At 47.8% G+C, this 16,270-nt stretch overlaps 2 protein-coding genes across 2 annotated transcripts in view; one reads left to right on the forward strand and one right to left on the reverse strand.

Annotated features, from left to right (window-relative positions):
* The window catches only part of LOC135813930 (spermatogenesis-defective protein 39 homolog), a 31,095-nt gene that overhangs the window by 11,671 nt on the left and 3,154 nt on the right, over positions 1 to 16,270 (forward strand). The window contains exons 14-16 of the mRNA XM_065326971.1: positions 536 to 628; positions 1,116 to 1,202; positions 3,746 to 3,835. Coding sequence (XP_065183043.1) covers positions 536 to 628; positions 1,116 to 1,202; positions 3,746 to 3,835 — 270 coding nt within the window. The remainder of the gene's footprint in view (positions 1 to 535; positions 629 to 1,115; positions 1,203 to 3,745; positions 3,836 to 16,270) is intronic.
* Positions 7,156 to 12,967, reverse strand: LOC135813927 (uncharacterized). The gene is made up of 2 exons (XM_065326957.1): positions 10,148 to 12,967; positions 7,156 to 9,280 (listed from the first exon to the last, which is right to left on the reverse strand). Exons 1-2 carry the CDS (start codon positions 12,440 to 12,442, stop codon positions 8,234 to 8,236), a joined length of 3,342 nt encoding a protein of 1,113 aa, XP_065183029.1. The 5' UTR covers positions 12,443 to 12,967; the 3' UTR covers positions 7,156 to 8,233.

Raw genomic sequence — 16,270 nt, forward strand, 5'->3', positions numbered from 1 at the left:
CTCTCTCTCTCTCTCTCTCTCTCTCTCTCTCTCTCTCTCTCTCTCTCTCTCTCTCTCTCTCTCTCTCTCTCTCTCTCTCTCTCTCTCTCTCTCTCTCTCTCTCTCTCTCTCTCTCTCTCTCTCTCTCTTGTGTATGGTGTTGTGTTTGGGGTACGTGTCGGCGTTTGCTTGTGTATATGTGTGTGTGTGTGTGTGCGTGCGTGCATATGTGTGCGTGCGTGCCTATGTGTGTGTGTGTGTGTGTGTGCGTACGTACGTACGTGCGTGTGTGTGTGTGTGTGTGTGTGTTTGTATGTGTGTGCGATTGTGCACTGCTAGTACTCTGGACCATTTCCAGGATATGAGCTGTACTCCTTACTGTTATGTTCCGGGTCTACCTAGTTGGTCACATGTAGAACCATGCGGTTTGTGGACAGTAGCTTAGTGCGATATATGCAAACTTCTGTAAATGGGATAAGTATGCGACAGTGGTTATATATGTACTTTACTGTTTTTCTCTCACAGTTGTGTCTGTTTGTCCTTCACTGATAACCAGCTGACTGACCGCCAGTATATGTGGATGGCTATAGGTGCCCGCTCAAAGGCACGAGACTACAAGGGCATCGAAGAGAGGTTGCTGACAGTTACGGTAAGTGTGTGTGTGTGTGCATGTGTGTGTGTGTGTGTGTGTGTGTGTGTGTGTGTGTGTGTTTGTGTATATTTGTGTGTGCATGTGTGTGTTTTGTATATTTGTGTGTGCATGTGTGTGTTTGTGGGTATGTGTGTGTGTGTGTGTGTGTGTGTGTGTGTTTGTGTGTGTTTGTGCATGCATGCATGTGTGCGTGTGCGCACGCTTGCGCGTGTGTGTACATGCATTTGTGTGCATGCGTGTGTTTGTGTGTGTGTGTTTGTGTGTGGATATGTGCATGTGTGTGCATGTGTGGTAGCTAGTCTGTAAACTATCTACGGTGTTCCGGACTAACCACTATATAGACGCCGGAGGAGAATATCACCTACTGAAATGTTGATGACTCGCTCTGATGCACCAACATCGTGAAATTCACTGCATTCTCCCTTCTCCCTTCCCTGCTTTCCTTTTTTTGTGATTTTTGCCGTTTTCCGTGCTGTCTCTCTAGGGATGGTTTGGTCGTAAGAACCAAAAGGCTGCCATTGGCTTTGAAAAGGTAGCCGAGATTCTCCGGCAAATGCGCGCTCCAGAGGACGTGAGTAGTAGTACCAAGAGTCCATAAACAAGAGTATGCAACTGTGATCTCTTTTCTATGGGCCAGATGCGCGGCGCGCTGCCTTCATTGCATCATTCAGCTGCAGTCCACGCTCTGCGGAAAATCAAACACCGCACTTTTCCTCTGGTTTGAAGTGAACTTTCGTACGGAACTGGAGTTCACGCGCCAGAATTTAGAGATCGCGAAGGTACTGGAACGAATCGAGCAAAAACAGATGGGCTCGTACGAGAAATTGTGAGTTTGAATGCATGCTTTCAGAGCGTGATGAAGGCAAGTTACGTAATAAAGGCAGCGCGCCGCGCACTGACCCATAACCACAGTTGCATACTCTTGTTTATGCACTCTTGGCAGTACATGCAGCTACAATGTGCTTTGGCAGTCCTAGCTGCTGCTATGCAATGCACTCGTAGTGTGCACTGTACATGGCGTACACTGCTGCTCAATGAAACCTGATCATGTGCGTCAAGCGTGCGCTCTGCACAAGATCACCGCCCAGTGTTTGCAGGTCCAGGGCTGCACAGCATGCAGCATGGCTATATGGCTCGCGTGATTGGATTTCATTGAGAGCAGCACTGTAGCTTGCTATTCTATACTTGTGTGTATTTTTAATTATTTAATAACTTCTACTCCTTCCCGTCTGTAAGTTACGTCAAGTTGTGGACATGTGCTGGAGAACTTCTCCAATGTAAACGCTTTGAGGACGCGTCCCCGAATTGAGAGATGTAAGCTAAGAACATTAATTCTGGGATTGTCCATTCGTTGCGTAGCTGACCAGTAACACTTTTCACCTCCACGGGGATATGTTTTCTGGCAGCGGTTGCAACTCGATTACCTGTGACATTTTCCAAGCGAAAGAAAGCATCCCATAAGCAGATAGCCTCAACAGTGTGCACCTGTCCTGCACTGTGTGTATCCAGTGCTGCGACAGCAGAGTTTCACATCACATGGCATAGATACAGTAGTTCAATCAATTACGATGGCTGACAAACAGTGCAACCTAAATTAGTGCTAAAATGACTTCTCCTGTATCAACACTGTTGGAATAATAATAGAGATGTTCCGCACTACCGTTGGTGAAAAGAAAACCATACTAGATCTACGAAAGCCTTTGTGCACTGCATGCGAATCTGTGTTCTGCCTCAGGGCGCTTTCGAACCACGTAGCTGCCATCAGTAGTCTTCCGAATATAACCACCTTATCAGTGGACTCCACTTTTGGCATGGAGTACTCGTACATGCATAGCCTGTATTCTACATTGCATCGCTTCTACATTCTCGGGGGCCGTAGCACCCGGTCTGGCCAGGGCCGGACCTTATTTTGACCCACCCAATTTGTGTGCACTGGTACATGTAGATCCAGGGTTGAAAACCCAGCAGTCCCTGATTGAAAACCCAGCAGTCCCTGATTGAAAACCCAGCAGTCCCTGATTGAAAACCCAGCAGTCCCTGATTGAAAACCCAGCAGTCCCTGATTGAAAACCCAGCAGTCCCTGATTGAAAACCCAGCAGTCCCTGATTGAAAACCCAGCAGTCCCTGATTGAAAACCCAGCAGTCCCTGATTGAAATATCATTGAAAGTACCGCAAGAGGTGCCCCGCCATCTCGTCCTTTTCGTGCTTGTGTTGTGGAGGTGGTGTCTTGTCTGTAGATCATATGGCACACACACACATTGCACGTTCTGCAGTCAACCCGTACTCAATTTGTATTCGAGCGGACGCGAGCTCCACACAAAACCTGTTGATTAAGTGTGACCTTAGTACACTAAGGTTCTCACACCGCACACACTTAGTTGCACTCTGCGATACGATTTTCCTTTCCCTGGCTGTAAAATCAAGGTCAGGCGCTCTGGCGAGAAGAGGCGCTCTCGCGGTACTTTACGGTAATGTTCATTTCCGTTCAAGTATCTCTTTTGGCCAGACCACCAGAGATCCCAGGGCTATGACCCTGATGCTGCCTTCTGCATTCCACCCCGGTACCCCCCCCCCCCCCCGGTTCCCCCTGCATTGCAACCCTTATGAGGATAGCAGCCATTATCCTTTTTCGGGCCACGCTCAGTGGTACATGGTACCAAGTTTAGGTCCCCTCTCTTTCTCCTTGTAACACATTGTGTCCTGGTAAAGAGTGTCCATGGTAGTATGGCACCTTTCCCCCTGACGACAGGCAAGGGTACCAAGTTTAGGTCCCCTCTCTTTCTCCTTGTAACACATTGTGTCCTGGTAAAGAGTGTCCATGGTAGTATGGCACCTTTCCCCCTGACGACAGGCAAGTTCTACCAACGAAGTGAATCATCATGGATTCTTCTAGTTCTCCTCATTCTAACTCGTTATCATTCTTCTTAAAAACGTTGTCTTCAGATTATGTTGTTACAATTTGTGAACTAATTACTTTGGTAATGATTGTTGCTCTCCCAACCTTTTGGCCGTTTGGCCAGGTGACACGGTGGGCTCATTGTACTCTACAAAGTACAAGTATCTGTAAAACAAGTTGTCTATGCGTAATGCTATTATCATGTTCCTGGCTCAGGAGGTGGTGAAGTATTTGCGGAAGACAGATGACGTCAGTCTTCGTCTGGAGATGGCCCAGAAGTTGGATTGTCCGGCGGTTATCATTGAGGTAGGGATACAGCACTGGCTGTGTGTGTGTGTGTGTGTGTGTGTGTGTGTGTGTGTGTGTGTGTGTGTGTGTGTGTGTGTGTGTGTGTGTGTGTGTGTGTGTGTGTGTGTGTGTGTGTGTGTGTGTGTGTGTGTGTGTGTGTGTGTGTGTGTGTGTGTGTGTGTGTGTGTGTGTGTGTGTGTGTGTGTGTGTGTGTGTGTGTGTGTGTGTGTGTGTGTGTGTGTGTGTGTGTGTGTGTGTGTGTGTGTGTGTGTGTGTGTGTGTGTGTGTGTGTGTGTGTGTGTGTGTGTGTGTGTGTGTGTGTGTGTGTGTGTGTGTGTGTGTGTGTGTGTGTGTGTGTGTGTGTGTGTGTGTGTGTGTGTGTGTGTGTGTGTGTGTGTGTGTGTGTGTGTGTGTGTGTGTGTGTGTGTGTGTGTGTGTGTGTGTGTGTGTGTGTGTGTGTGTGTGTGTGTGTGTGTGTGTGTGTGTGTGTGTGTGTGTGTGTGTGTGTGTGTGTGTGTGTGTGTGTGTGTGTGTGTGTGTGTGTGTGTGTGTGTGTGTGTGTGTGTGTGTGTGTGTGTGTGTGTGTGTGTGTGTGTGTGTGTGTGTGTGTGTGTGTGTGTGTGTGTGTGTGTGTGTGTGTGTGTGTGTGTGTGTGTGTGTGTGTGTGTGTGTGTGTGTGTGTGTGTGTGTGTGTGTGTGTGTGTGTGTGTGTGTGTGTGTGTGTGTGTGTGTGTGTGTGTGTGTGTGTGTGTGTGTGTGTGTGTGTGTGTGTGTGTGTGTGTGTGTGTGTGTGTGTGTGTGTGTGTGTGTGTGTGTGTGTGTGTGTGTGTGTGTGTGTGTGTGTGTGTGTGTGTGTGTGTGTGTGTGTGTGTGTGTGTGTGTGTGTGTGTGTGTGTGTGTGTGTGTGTGTGTGTGTGTGTGTGTGTGTGTGTGTGTGTGTGTGTGTGTGTGTGTGTGTGTGTGTGTGTGTGTGTGTGTGTGTGTGTGTGTGTGTGTGTGTGTGTGTGTGTGTGTGTGTGTGTGTGTGTGTGTGTGTGTGTGTGTGTGTGTGTGTGTGTGTGTGTGTGTGTGTGTGTGTGTGTGTGTGTGTGTGTGTGTGTGTGTGTGTGTGTGTGTGTGTGTGTGTGTGTGTGTGTGTGTGTGTGTGTGTGTGTGTGTGTGTGTGTGTGTGTGTGTGTGTGTGTGTGTGTGTGTGTGTGTGTGTGTGTGTGTGTGTGTGTGTGTGTGTGTGTGTGTGTGTGTGTGTGTGTGTGTGTGTGTGTGTGTGTGTGTGTGTGTGTGTGTGTGTGTGTGTGTGTGTGTGTGTGTGTGTGTGTGTGTGTGTGTGTGTGTGTGTGTGTGTGTGTGTGTGTGTGTGTGTGTGTGTGTGTGTGTGTGTGTGTGTGTGTGTGTGTGTGTGTGTGTGTGTGTGTGTGTGTGTGTGTGTGTGTGTGTGTGTGTGTCTTCCCAGTCTTGCTTCAGCAGGTCTTGTTCAGTATTGTGCACATCTTTTTTGGTCTTTTAGGGTTACACTGTGTGTGGTCATGTGCTCCATAAGGGTGAGAAGTGAAAACATCACAAAAATGTCTTCAAGCTGTGACATATCGACATACTATTACTAGTATTAGTGCTGATAAGTTGAACTGTGATAACACTGAGTCAAGGTGTTCTAGAGAAAGAGTTGCTCAGTACTGCAGCACAATGCCAATGGAGTGTCTTCTTGCCTGCATGCAGTGAGCGTAGTGCAAACACTGGTGTTCCAACTCCAAGTGTACTGCATGCAGCACAGCTAGTGAGGCACTTAGGCTTAGAGTACTCCACTACACGTGACTCCACGTGACTCCAGTCTAACTCAACTGGTTGTAATTGCTTGGCATGCGGGCAGTTACTGTAGCAGTTAGACTGGAGTCATGTGGAGTGCACTAGTGGAGCACTACTCTGGCAGTGCTGTAGGAGGTACTAGTAGTGTGCATGCCAGTGCTATGGTATACCGTACTTCAAGTGCTAGTAATAGTAGTTCTGTACTCGTACTACACTCGTCTACAGTCCATTCATGAAAAGATAGACTTCTAGCTTTTGACTATAAATGGATCAAACTTTGAGTTTTTTTAGATTTTTTCTGCATATGGAATCCTCTTCCAATTATGTTTCTGAAATCTTCTTCTCCAATAAGCAAGTTCTAACAAGAATAGGATTTCAGCCAGGTTTTGCCCCAAAAGCACTGAATTGGGGAAAAAACATCAAACTTGAATCCAGGCCGTTTGACCCCGCCTGCAACAGTGCATCGCGCTGTTCGAACCCCAGTCCATCCAGGTACCCTTTTTGGACCCTTTTTCAAATTTCAAAATAATTCGCAGCATGCTAGCAGCCAGCACTGCACTGTGTACAGCAGAATCACGGAAAATCGCCAAGTACTGGAGCTCACCAGAGCCAGGGCCCATCTTTTTATGAATGGACTCAGCTGAACAGTGCAAATACACAACGTTTTTATTACTATCAGCAAAATGTTAGAAGAACAATGGACAAAGAACTCAACCCATTTGAATGCTACATTGTACTACTAAGTACTAGCACTGGGTAGTCACTGAGATTCTACATGTAGTAGGAACAAGGTTTCCTTGCAGTGTGTGTACTTTAGACCTGTGTACCCGATTAGTGTGCAGCACATCCCAGTGCTGGTCAACTATGACAGGAATCTATCTAGCCAGAGCATGTTTCTAGCTGCCCGGAATGTGCTGGAATGCTCACTGGGTGATAAAAAGGGCTCCACTTACGTGACTTGGCTTATCACTGTAGACTGTAGTGTAGTGTAGATACATGTACATGTACTTGTAAGTAATACTGGTAATACTAATAGTTGTAAATAGGCTTGTAGATAGGCTTTGGCATTGAGAATTTGACATGTTGCTTTCAAAAGCTGCTGTTAGTAGTGTGAGTGCAGTACTGGTGTGGCTGAGTACAGTACAGCAAAACTGCATGGACTGTTCATGCATTTCACCCTTCATATTCATACTGAGTCATGGTGCTACTACACAGACATGCTGTCAATCCTGACTTACTGCCTACCAAAGAACACCAGACAGAGCCTATAGTAGCAGTATCAGTGGCAACAGCAGCATTGCGGGGTGTGGCTTAATTGTTCTCTGCCTTTTGGCTGCTGTGGCTGCTGGTGCACAATTTTCATTTCTGGAGAATTGGGCTGAACTCCCAGAGTTTGTTATGTGGGTGGTAAATGGTACTTGCAGGGGAAAGTGTCACATAATTTGTCACTAGAACACACATTCTACTGCACAAGTGACTCCAGATACCACTTGTGACCCAGAACCCTCGGATGAATGTCACACCATACAACAACTCAATAAGAGGATTTCCTATGTACTCTTCGCAAATCACACCCACCGTCAACAGAAAAGAAAGCAAAAAAGACACTGGAGAAAGCTGGAAGTCTTCTAATCGACTTCAAAGTGTGAACATTGTAGTTTTTTTACACTTCACTGGAACTGTCAAGAGTGCAATTGGAAAAAAAAAACACTTTGAATTATTTAGAAAGTCAAATCACAACATCTGAAATGATGTTCTGACGAAGAATATCAAGCGTTGCACGCAAAAGTGAAGGAGTGGCGGTGCACTGTTGGCACTGGCTATAAAAACTGTGTGAAAATAGAAACCCAAAGCAGTGTGATGCCGGAAATAGTAAATAAAAGTGTGCTAAAAGTTACTGAAATTGTGTGCCTCCTCAGCTACGCTATATGTACAGTTGTATTCATATTGTAAATAGCAGGGACAGTATTCCCGCAACTACAGAACTACAGTGAGGAAGAGAGGGAGAGAGGTGTATGTATATATTATATACATGCCCCGAAACGCTATATTCCTAGCTACTAGCGCTACTACTAGTTGGCTATCACTAGACACACGCCACACATGCACAGCTCAAGACAATCAAATTCTAGCAACATATGAAACATATCTAACATATGGCCTACTACTAGCTGACAAACGAGCAAAAGGCTACTATCAAGAGACAGGGGTGAGACACAAACCAGTGTGCGCCACACCCAGACACTAGCAAGTATTGATTCCCACCAGGAGAATGTCACATTATAGAAACAAGACACTGCCACTGCATATGCAAGCAGCAGCAGCAGCAGACTCTGTGCCATGCTTTACAAAAGAACAGGTTACAATCAAGCAACGAGAACGTAAGCACCGCTGCAAGGCTTAGTTCTTAGCTCACTGGCTATTAGTATTGGTGATCATGTTACACACCAATGAGTAGTATGAAGTGTCTAACAGTCATCACCGTATACTCAGTATAGCCACAGTAGCCTGTATCACACTGGGGCATTACCTAGCTAGTCTAACTAAAGTATGGCTTACCTAGTGTTCATGTTACATACCACTTACAAAGACTAAGACTGCTCCGCCAGCATTTCTCTACACTTCCGTGGAATGCAGTGCCAATTCCGCTCTGCCGCGCATTTGCGATTCTTCGTAGGCAATTTGCAGCGAGTACGTCTGCGAAGGCACTGGTGATTTACTGGACGTTGCACTGGGATTGAGCTGCAATGATGTTCTTGATGGGCACCCCTCTGTCTCTGGTGTCACGGCCAATTCGGATATGTTGGACTCCGCATCACCCAGGCCCACATTGCGACGTCGTGCACCCGGACTCTCTTGTAGGGAAGAATACGTCCCACCGTTTGCCATTTCCCCACCGTCAAGGTCTAACTCACTGACAACACGGCTAGTGTCTCTACCTGCATCGCGGAACTCCCTGCGCTTAGCGCCGGGACTCAGTCGCATCTCATCCAGTTCAAGCCGCGTTCCTGTGCCGTTGCTAGCAGTGGCCGGTGCTTCGGTGACAGTAGGCTGCATAGCCGTAACATCAACGCTGATCTTTACCCGACTCTTTTGCCCTTCCGGTGCGGGTTTGCCGTTTGCAGGTGTGCGGTCACTCGGGTTGCTTGCTGGAATAGCCGGGTCACTGGTTGCGCTTGTCACATACCGGTCTGGTGCCACACTCGGAAACTCTGTCATTTCTGAATTATCCCAGGCGGATGCATCTGTGTAGCTTTCACTTGGAGCAACCGAGGCAGAGAGACCTGTCTGGTTATTGTGACGAGCTGACGCCTTTGCGCGCAGTGTCCTGGCCGCTTTGCGAGCGGCGGTGATGTTGGAAATAGTCGGCTTCTCATTACCCGTGATCAAAGATGTGGCTCTGCTGAAAAACTGGCTTGGCTTCTGCGTGGTCTGGCGCCAAGTCTGCCAGGTATCGCGCGTGAACGCCCAGAAGCACAGCACTAAGCCTTCCAAAATGATAGTGACCGGGATGAGTAGGAAAGGAAAGACGCTGGGATTGGGCAGCGCCGGGCACTGCGTGTCCGCTGAACACCGCGTCAGCTCGCACTCCAGGTGGTCTTCGATTTCTTTGCGCCACTGCTTCCAGCTGACGCGCATGAACAAGCCCACCGCAAACTGCACCTGTGCACACGGCATAGCATCGGAACAAGACTTAGTGTACTCAGTGCTACATAGCACAGTCAATTGTTGCAATGTTGAAAAGTACATACCGGTACAAGACGCACGCATGGCCTCCATGAATAAAATGCCTGCCATACCTCCCCCCCCCCCCCCCCCCCTTCTCCATACATTCTGATGCTGCACTGGTAGACATGGCCATCCATGTGTGGGGTCAATAAAGCTACGATAAAGACCAAGGCAATCACCTGGCTATCTGTGCATAATAATACAGTGGTGCTCAACGAAATCCGATCACATTAGTCAAGTATGTGCCGGGCGCTGTGCAGCCCTAGACCTGCGAACACTGCGATTGTGAACTGGTGCCGGGCGCTGTGCAGCCCTAGACCTGCAAACACTGCGATTGTGAACTGGTGCAGAAACACTGCGATTGTGAACTGGTGCAGAAACACTGCGATTGTGAACTGGTGCAGAAACACTGCGATTGTGAACTGGTGCCGGGCGCTGTGCAGCCCTAGACCTCCAAACACTGCGATTGTGAACTGGTGCAGGGCACAAACTTGACTCACTCGATCGGATTTCACCGAGCAGCACTGTGTGTCTGGCATTAGGAATAGTACACGCCACTAGTGCAAATAATCATCACAATGTGTGAGTACAATCCACCAACTAGTCTACCAGTGTCCAACACAACAACATTGCTATATATACTATAATTATTATACTAACACACCTCGTACATACCTGCCACCAGGCAATGGACGGCAGCAGTAGCAGTAGCAGCAACAGTAGCAGCAGCAGGAGCAGCAGCAGCAGCAGGAGCAGCAGCGGCAGACACTGACACCGTCGGCGAAAAGGCAGAACACTTACCAGCAGGTTGATAAAGCTCATTATCATGATGATCATAAGCTTGACGAGAAAGTTGCGCAGGCCAGCGTGACTTCGCACGGCACGCGACGATGGACGCCGGACATGCTTCATCTTGTTCATGTGCTTCTTGTGCAGTAGCAGCTTGAGACTTCCTTTGAGCAGGAACGGCAAGCCGAGTAGGCCCACCACCACAATCGGGATGCTGAGCAGGGCGAACAGCGAGTCGACATTGTTGGTGAAGCACACACCGATCAGCGGGAAGCCGTCGATGTAGTGCTTTCCAAGCATGACGCCGGTGAGAATAGCCGGTACAGTCCAGGCAACTATGTGATAGATGTACAAATAACGGTCGTTGTCCTCCGGCAGCAAGCCCTTCGTGTCCAGCCGCTCAAACGTTATGTACCAGGCATGCGCGAGAGCCAGCCACCAGAAGAGGGACACCAGCAGAAAGTAGAATAGCAGGATGAAGATGACTGTACACGCTCGGCTACCTGGGTCACTGGTCGAGTACGGCTCGCTCATGCGTAACGTATCGTCATCGAAACACACAAAACTCTTCTTCTGCGTGACAAACTGAATGAGGGTAGCCAAGTTGCTAATGAAGCTGGTCAGATTGAGATAGAGTAGTACCTTGGTAGGATACTTGTTCAGCCGCTCTCTGTTCAGATAGAAGGAGATGAGAGCAAAGAGGTTGACTACGAACAGTGTCCATGCAAACACGCCCACTACTATCTTGGCGATGCGCTCATCGTTGTCACGGAATGTGAACGTATTGCAGGCCATGCCACATGGCAAGACATCTCCACGGAATGTCAGGTTCATCTCCTTCAGAAGAGAGTTTGTGGCGTCGAAGCCAGCGCGTAGAACGTTCTGTACCTTGGTGTCCCAGTGCTGTGGTACGCTGGTGTTGTGCAGTGGGAACGGACACTTGCTCAGAAAGCACACACCAGATGCCCGCTCCTGCGCCCTGCTGCTCTCCACCTCGGCTGGGGTTAAATCGTTACGCTGGGTTCGGTTCACAGCAGGCACGCACAGTGCGTTTGGCGGGCAGTCGATGTCACTGCAGAGCTTCCAGTCTGATGACTCGTTGACACACGAGCCGCCCAGCTCTCTCAGCAGTGCAACGACCGTACTGTCCTCGCCGGCATTGCTCGTCTCATTGTCCAGCTGGAACTTATCAGCCAGTCTGAAGAGCTCGGTGATGTTGCGGCACATCCACGGGCATAGCTGATAACCTTCGCTCGGAAAGACGTTTTGACAGAGCAGGAATGAAATGCTGGCATTGACGTAGGCCGCATTCGCACGATTACCCAGCTCGGCATCGGCCAGGAATTGGTATGCTGCAAACACTCTCCTCGGTATCTCAAACTGCACCACCTGCAGCGTTGGTAGGTTCGTTTGCAGCGTGCTCAGAAGACCTGGCACTCTGGCCACTGCCAAAAGGTTGTCAGCAAGGCTACTTAGTTGTGAACCGAACGTGAAAAAAACACCACCACATGCTTGTCCAGCAGGAGTAGGCAAAGCGGCTGATGTTAAAATTCCACGTATGTCAACAGATGCGTCGAGGCCTCGCAACAGACTTGCTAGTGCCTGAACCACTGTGTTAGTCGTGCTAGCAAACTCCATCGCGTCCGCCGACTCATTGCAGATGGATTCCGTCTGTCCAGCCACCAAAGTACGAGTGCTGGTCACTACTACGTCTAACATGGCAACTTGTGGGACCAACGTGGCACAGGTCACGCTGGGACAACCGGCCAGTACAACACCAACACTCTGTGCAGGGTTTGAGCAATTAGCAGCAATATAACTGTATGCACTATGTAGCGCTCTCAAAGGGATTACCAACTGTTCTAGCAACACACGAGTCACATACGCTTCACAGTTGCTCAGTAACTGGGTGAATAAATCCGTACACTGGGCCACTGAGCTCACAAGCAAGGGCGCCAATACTTTTCTAATACCCAGGATGACCTGCGACGTGCCTTCGCCAGTTGAAGCCTGGCGGCGGAATCGTACATCGGTGTGCTCGACAAAGCTTTGCAGGCTCTCTTGTGGCTGAGCCATAAGCCGTTCCAATGGTCCGGGCTGCCGTTGCTGTTTCTTTCGCAACAACATCGGCGATACCTGTTGTCGTAGCGAGTCCACTTCCTGGACCATAGGATGTGCTTCATGACGGCCATGGCTCTTATGCTCGAACAAACTGGCGTGCACCACGTGAGGGCCATAGCTGCTCAGTGCCAACAGTAGGCGTAGTAGCAATAGCGTTACAAATGAGTAAACACCCCACGTCTTCATGATGGCATTCCCAGCACGCACCACTGATACGAGTAGTGATAGTCGTAAAATGCAAACTATTGTTACTTCCACTCGCGGAGGACTGGTCTGTTGCGTTGATCGATAGCGACTTGATCCGCTTTGTGTCCTCCGCCACCTGGATGACGAACGTCCACACCGGATACGACTACGATTACGAACTCAATGTATAACCTTTGTAGTTGTACCAAACAAATACAAATAAAAATACTCGTGGCCTTGGAACCCGCTTGTGCGTCGCACCAGGGACTTGAAACACTCGGGCTGTGCAAGTCTTCGTCAACAGTTTTCTTGTGAGCTGCAGGCAAGATTTCGCCATCACCTACCTTCGGCCATCCCGATCATCTCCACGAATTTTAGTCCAGCATTTGAAGTATTGGTTCCGTATCACGTACGGTAAATGTGGCAACACTACTCTTTCGCCGATCATTCAGTGAGCAGGAAGCCTCCCCGGCTGTTCTACTCCTCGAGGCCGAGGACGACTGTGTCAGGTATTTTTTGATTGACGATACTACTAGCACTGAAAGGCCTACCTAGAGAGTACTGCTATCTGCGCTCAGTATTTTGCCAGCCACTTGCTGTACATGTATTTCGAAAATCAAACGAAGCACCTTTGGCTTGCCCCGGCCGACCCGGATCACCTGGATCGCCATGCAGTCTTCCCTATAGACCTACCGTACACCCTAAAAGTAAGTTAGTTGTATCCTGACCGTACTGCCACTACTGGCATGGTAACCATTTCAACAACGTAACGTTGTATAATTTATAAACGTCCCTCAAGCAAGCGGGAGTAGTCCGTGATTCGTGAATCGGCCATATGCAGCCAACGACGTCCTTATAATAAGTTTTATACTGAGCTTGTATACAAACTCCCATCTCTCCCCGCACAACACTCCAGACTTGTATTTTGCATATAACAGGTACTTCGATGACGAGAATATAAACTGGTATATAAACTGGTATATAAACTGGTGTATAAACTGGTATATAAACTCCTTTTTTTTTAGGATCACACTAGGGAAGTTTGTATATCAGCTCAGTATAAGCATAATATAACCTACTCAGTTGAATATGGGAAATATAAACCTGTATACAAACCTCGGCTTCGCCTCGGTTTGTATACAGGTTTATATTTCCCATATAATCAACTGGTTAGGTTATATTATATACATATGCCGCATGCACCGTCACAAGACAGACTTAACCATCGATGCATCATACATATCACGACAAAATACTCTGATCCCGAATACTGAACTGGTGCAACCAGTTACCTGCGGCTCAGTGACAGACACAGTGACACAGACACATGTCCCGGCTGAACATGTGATAACAGTAAGGATTTCTCCAACAACACTACTATATTCAACACGCAGCAGCCCAAGTGCTGCAGGAAAGACGGAGGTGGACACTGATTCATTGGACAGCAGGGAGTCGTGCCCAAACGACTCCCTGTTGGACACTGACCATGCAATAGTGTATTAGTGATTAGTGTAGTACGTCATTAACCAGGTAGTACTAGTAGTAATTTACTACTTTCTAGTTTAGGAGTCCCTTGGCTTGAGCCTTTGTTGCAGCCTTGCCGTTAACGCGTTTAGGTAGGGGTGAAGCTGTCCGGGTAAGGAACCGGTTTTGGAACCGCCAGCTGAAAAAAGAATCAGGCACCCGTTCCGTCAAATTCTCCAGGTCACTAGGGAGGTTTCGCTCTACGTTTTTCCGTATGAAAATCCGTATGTCATACGCGCCAGGGAGCGAGGGCAACTTTCATACTTAGGGTGCGTTCTTAAATCCTCTCGGAAAAGTTGGAGACTCTCCGAAAAGTTCGAGAGCTGTTCTTATATCCTCTCCGACTTTTAGGAGGCTCTCCAAAGCTCTCCAAGCTCTCCAAGCTTCAGAGGTGGTTGAAACTTGGAGATTCCCGCGGTTTGGGATCAGCGCATGCGAACTACGACTAAAAGCCACGTGTTTATCATGGGTGTACGCATTTCCCTTTTCGCATACGCACATACATTCATCACTCAAGATCGCGGCCCCTTTGACGCTTCATTTTGCTTGACATGTGCAAAATATCTCCGAATTCTTCGAGACCCGTTCTTGAGTAATCCCAGTTTCTTCGACTTCTCTTTTCTTCTTCTTCTAGAAGCTAGAGAATATAAGAACGCACCCTTAAATCTCTCTACGGATTTCCGTAGGAAAGCTCTTTCCTACGTTGGGTCCTCCGTAGGACTTTTTGAATTTTTTTCGCATTTTCCGGATTTGTCCATGGCAACGTTCAAGCCGCACGAAACACAAGGTACACACACCGTACACCACGTGCAAAATAAAATGGAAAACGCGGTTTTTGTTCCGGTGCATGCGGTGGGGCGCATGCAGCCAACGCGTCTCCAAAGCAACAACGCATGTTTAGCAGTCTTGGAGAAATCACGTAGAGCGAAACCCAACAGCTCTGATTTTTACGTATGAAAATTCCGTGCAGTTCCTACGTTATTTTTGTACGTAATTCCGTAGAGCGAAACCTCCCTATTATCTTCTTCGCACATGGACTCTCCGATGTTTCGTTCTTGCCCGTAAACATGTTTTCTAAAAAGTAATTGTCACGAATGCATTTTGTCGGTCTGGAGAAAAGAGTGCATGGAACCGATACCCAAACCGTGGGAAACTATGCTGGCATTAGGGTACCCAAACATGAAAAACATGGAACCGTTTCACCCCTAGGTTTAGGTGTTTATACAGTGCTGTAATTCGATTATGTATGAAACTTCACTTCTCAACTCCAATGACCGTCTCTTTACTGCCATTCCAATCAATTTATATTACACCAAATCAAGTTTCGGGCCTGGCCCATCATCAGCCATGTACTAGCCAAAGGGGGGTAAGGTCTCCCACTCTGATAGCTCACTAACCTACTCATGCTTTCCCAATTTTTGTAGTATTTTTCAGTTCGCACAGCGAAATGCGCTACGAATCGATCGTTCCAGGCACTCTGTGCGCCTGTACGTTGCATTTTTACGGTGACAAGGCAATAGTGGAACATGGAAAAATGGGCGAACTGTTTCTTTCCTCTAAAAGATGGTCTCTATTGGCAGTATTGGCTTCCTAAAAGAGTGCCTTCCCCGGTCCGGAGCGGTTTCAATATGGCTGTTTTCTTTGTACAGTAACACTCTTCTTATCCTGACTCTCCAGATCAGATAATAGTATAATTATTTTAATAGCTATGAAAATTAAGAATACCGCAGACATCACCACGCAACATGACAATTTGTTAATAATAATAATAATAATAATTTTTCCAGTCGGGGTACCGGTAGGGCGTCATATGTCCCATACCGAAACTTGAAAAAGATCCGACTTCTTTGGGACAATGAAGAGCCGAAATACTGAACTTACCCGAGACCTACATGAGACCTGGTTGTATATAAAATATATGATGAGGTGTGGCCAAGGGATACATCCCAAAGACTTGACCTTGCTCTGTACATCTATCTACATGATCTACAGGCTGCGTATAGTGCTCTATGTCCAGTGAACAGAGCCAGTAGTACAATTTACAAACATCAACAGTGCAACCAGGTCCTTCCTTGCCGGTACTCGGAGTTTCGTGTCTGAAAAAAAAACACTCGTCAGACGGCATTACCAAAACTTCTACTCACAAAGCATATATACCATGTATACCGGCAGAAGTGGACAGAGATGACAAACACATAACATTTCAGTAGGCAAGGAAAAAGAGGTGGCATAAAGTGCCACGAAAACCTCAGCTCCATTCGGGGCTGCGGGAAATGTTCAGTGATCACGCGAGTTTCGCCTTAC

This window comes from Sycon ciliatum, chromosome 4 (assembly GCF_964019385.1).
Source record: "Sycon ciliatum chromosome 4, ocSycCili1.1, whole genome shotgun sequence".
In the NCBI taxonomy this organism is placed as follows: domain Eukaryota; kingdom Metazoa; phylum Porifera; class Calcarea; order Leucosolenida; family Sycettidae; genus Sycon; species Sycon ciliatum.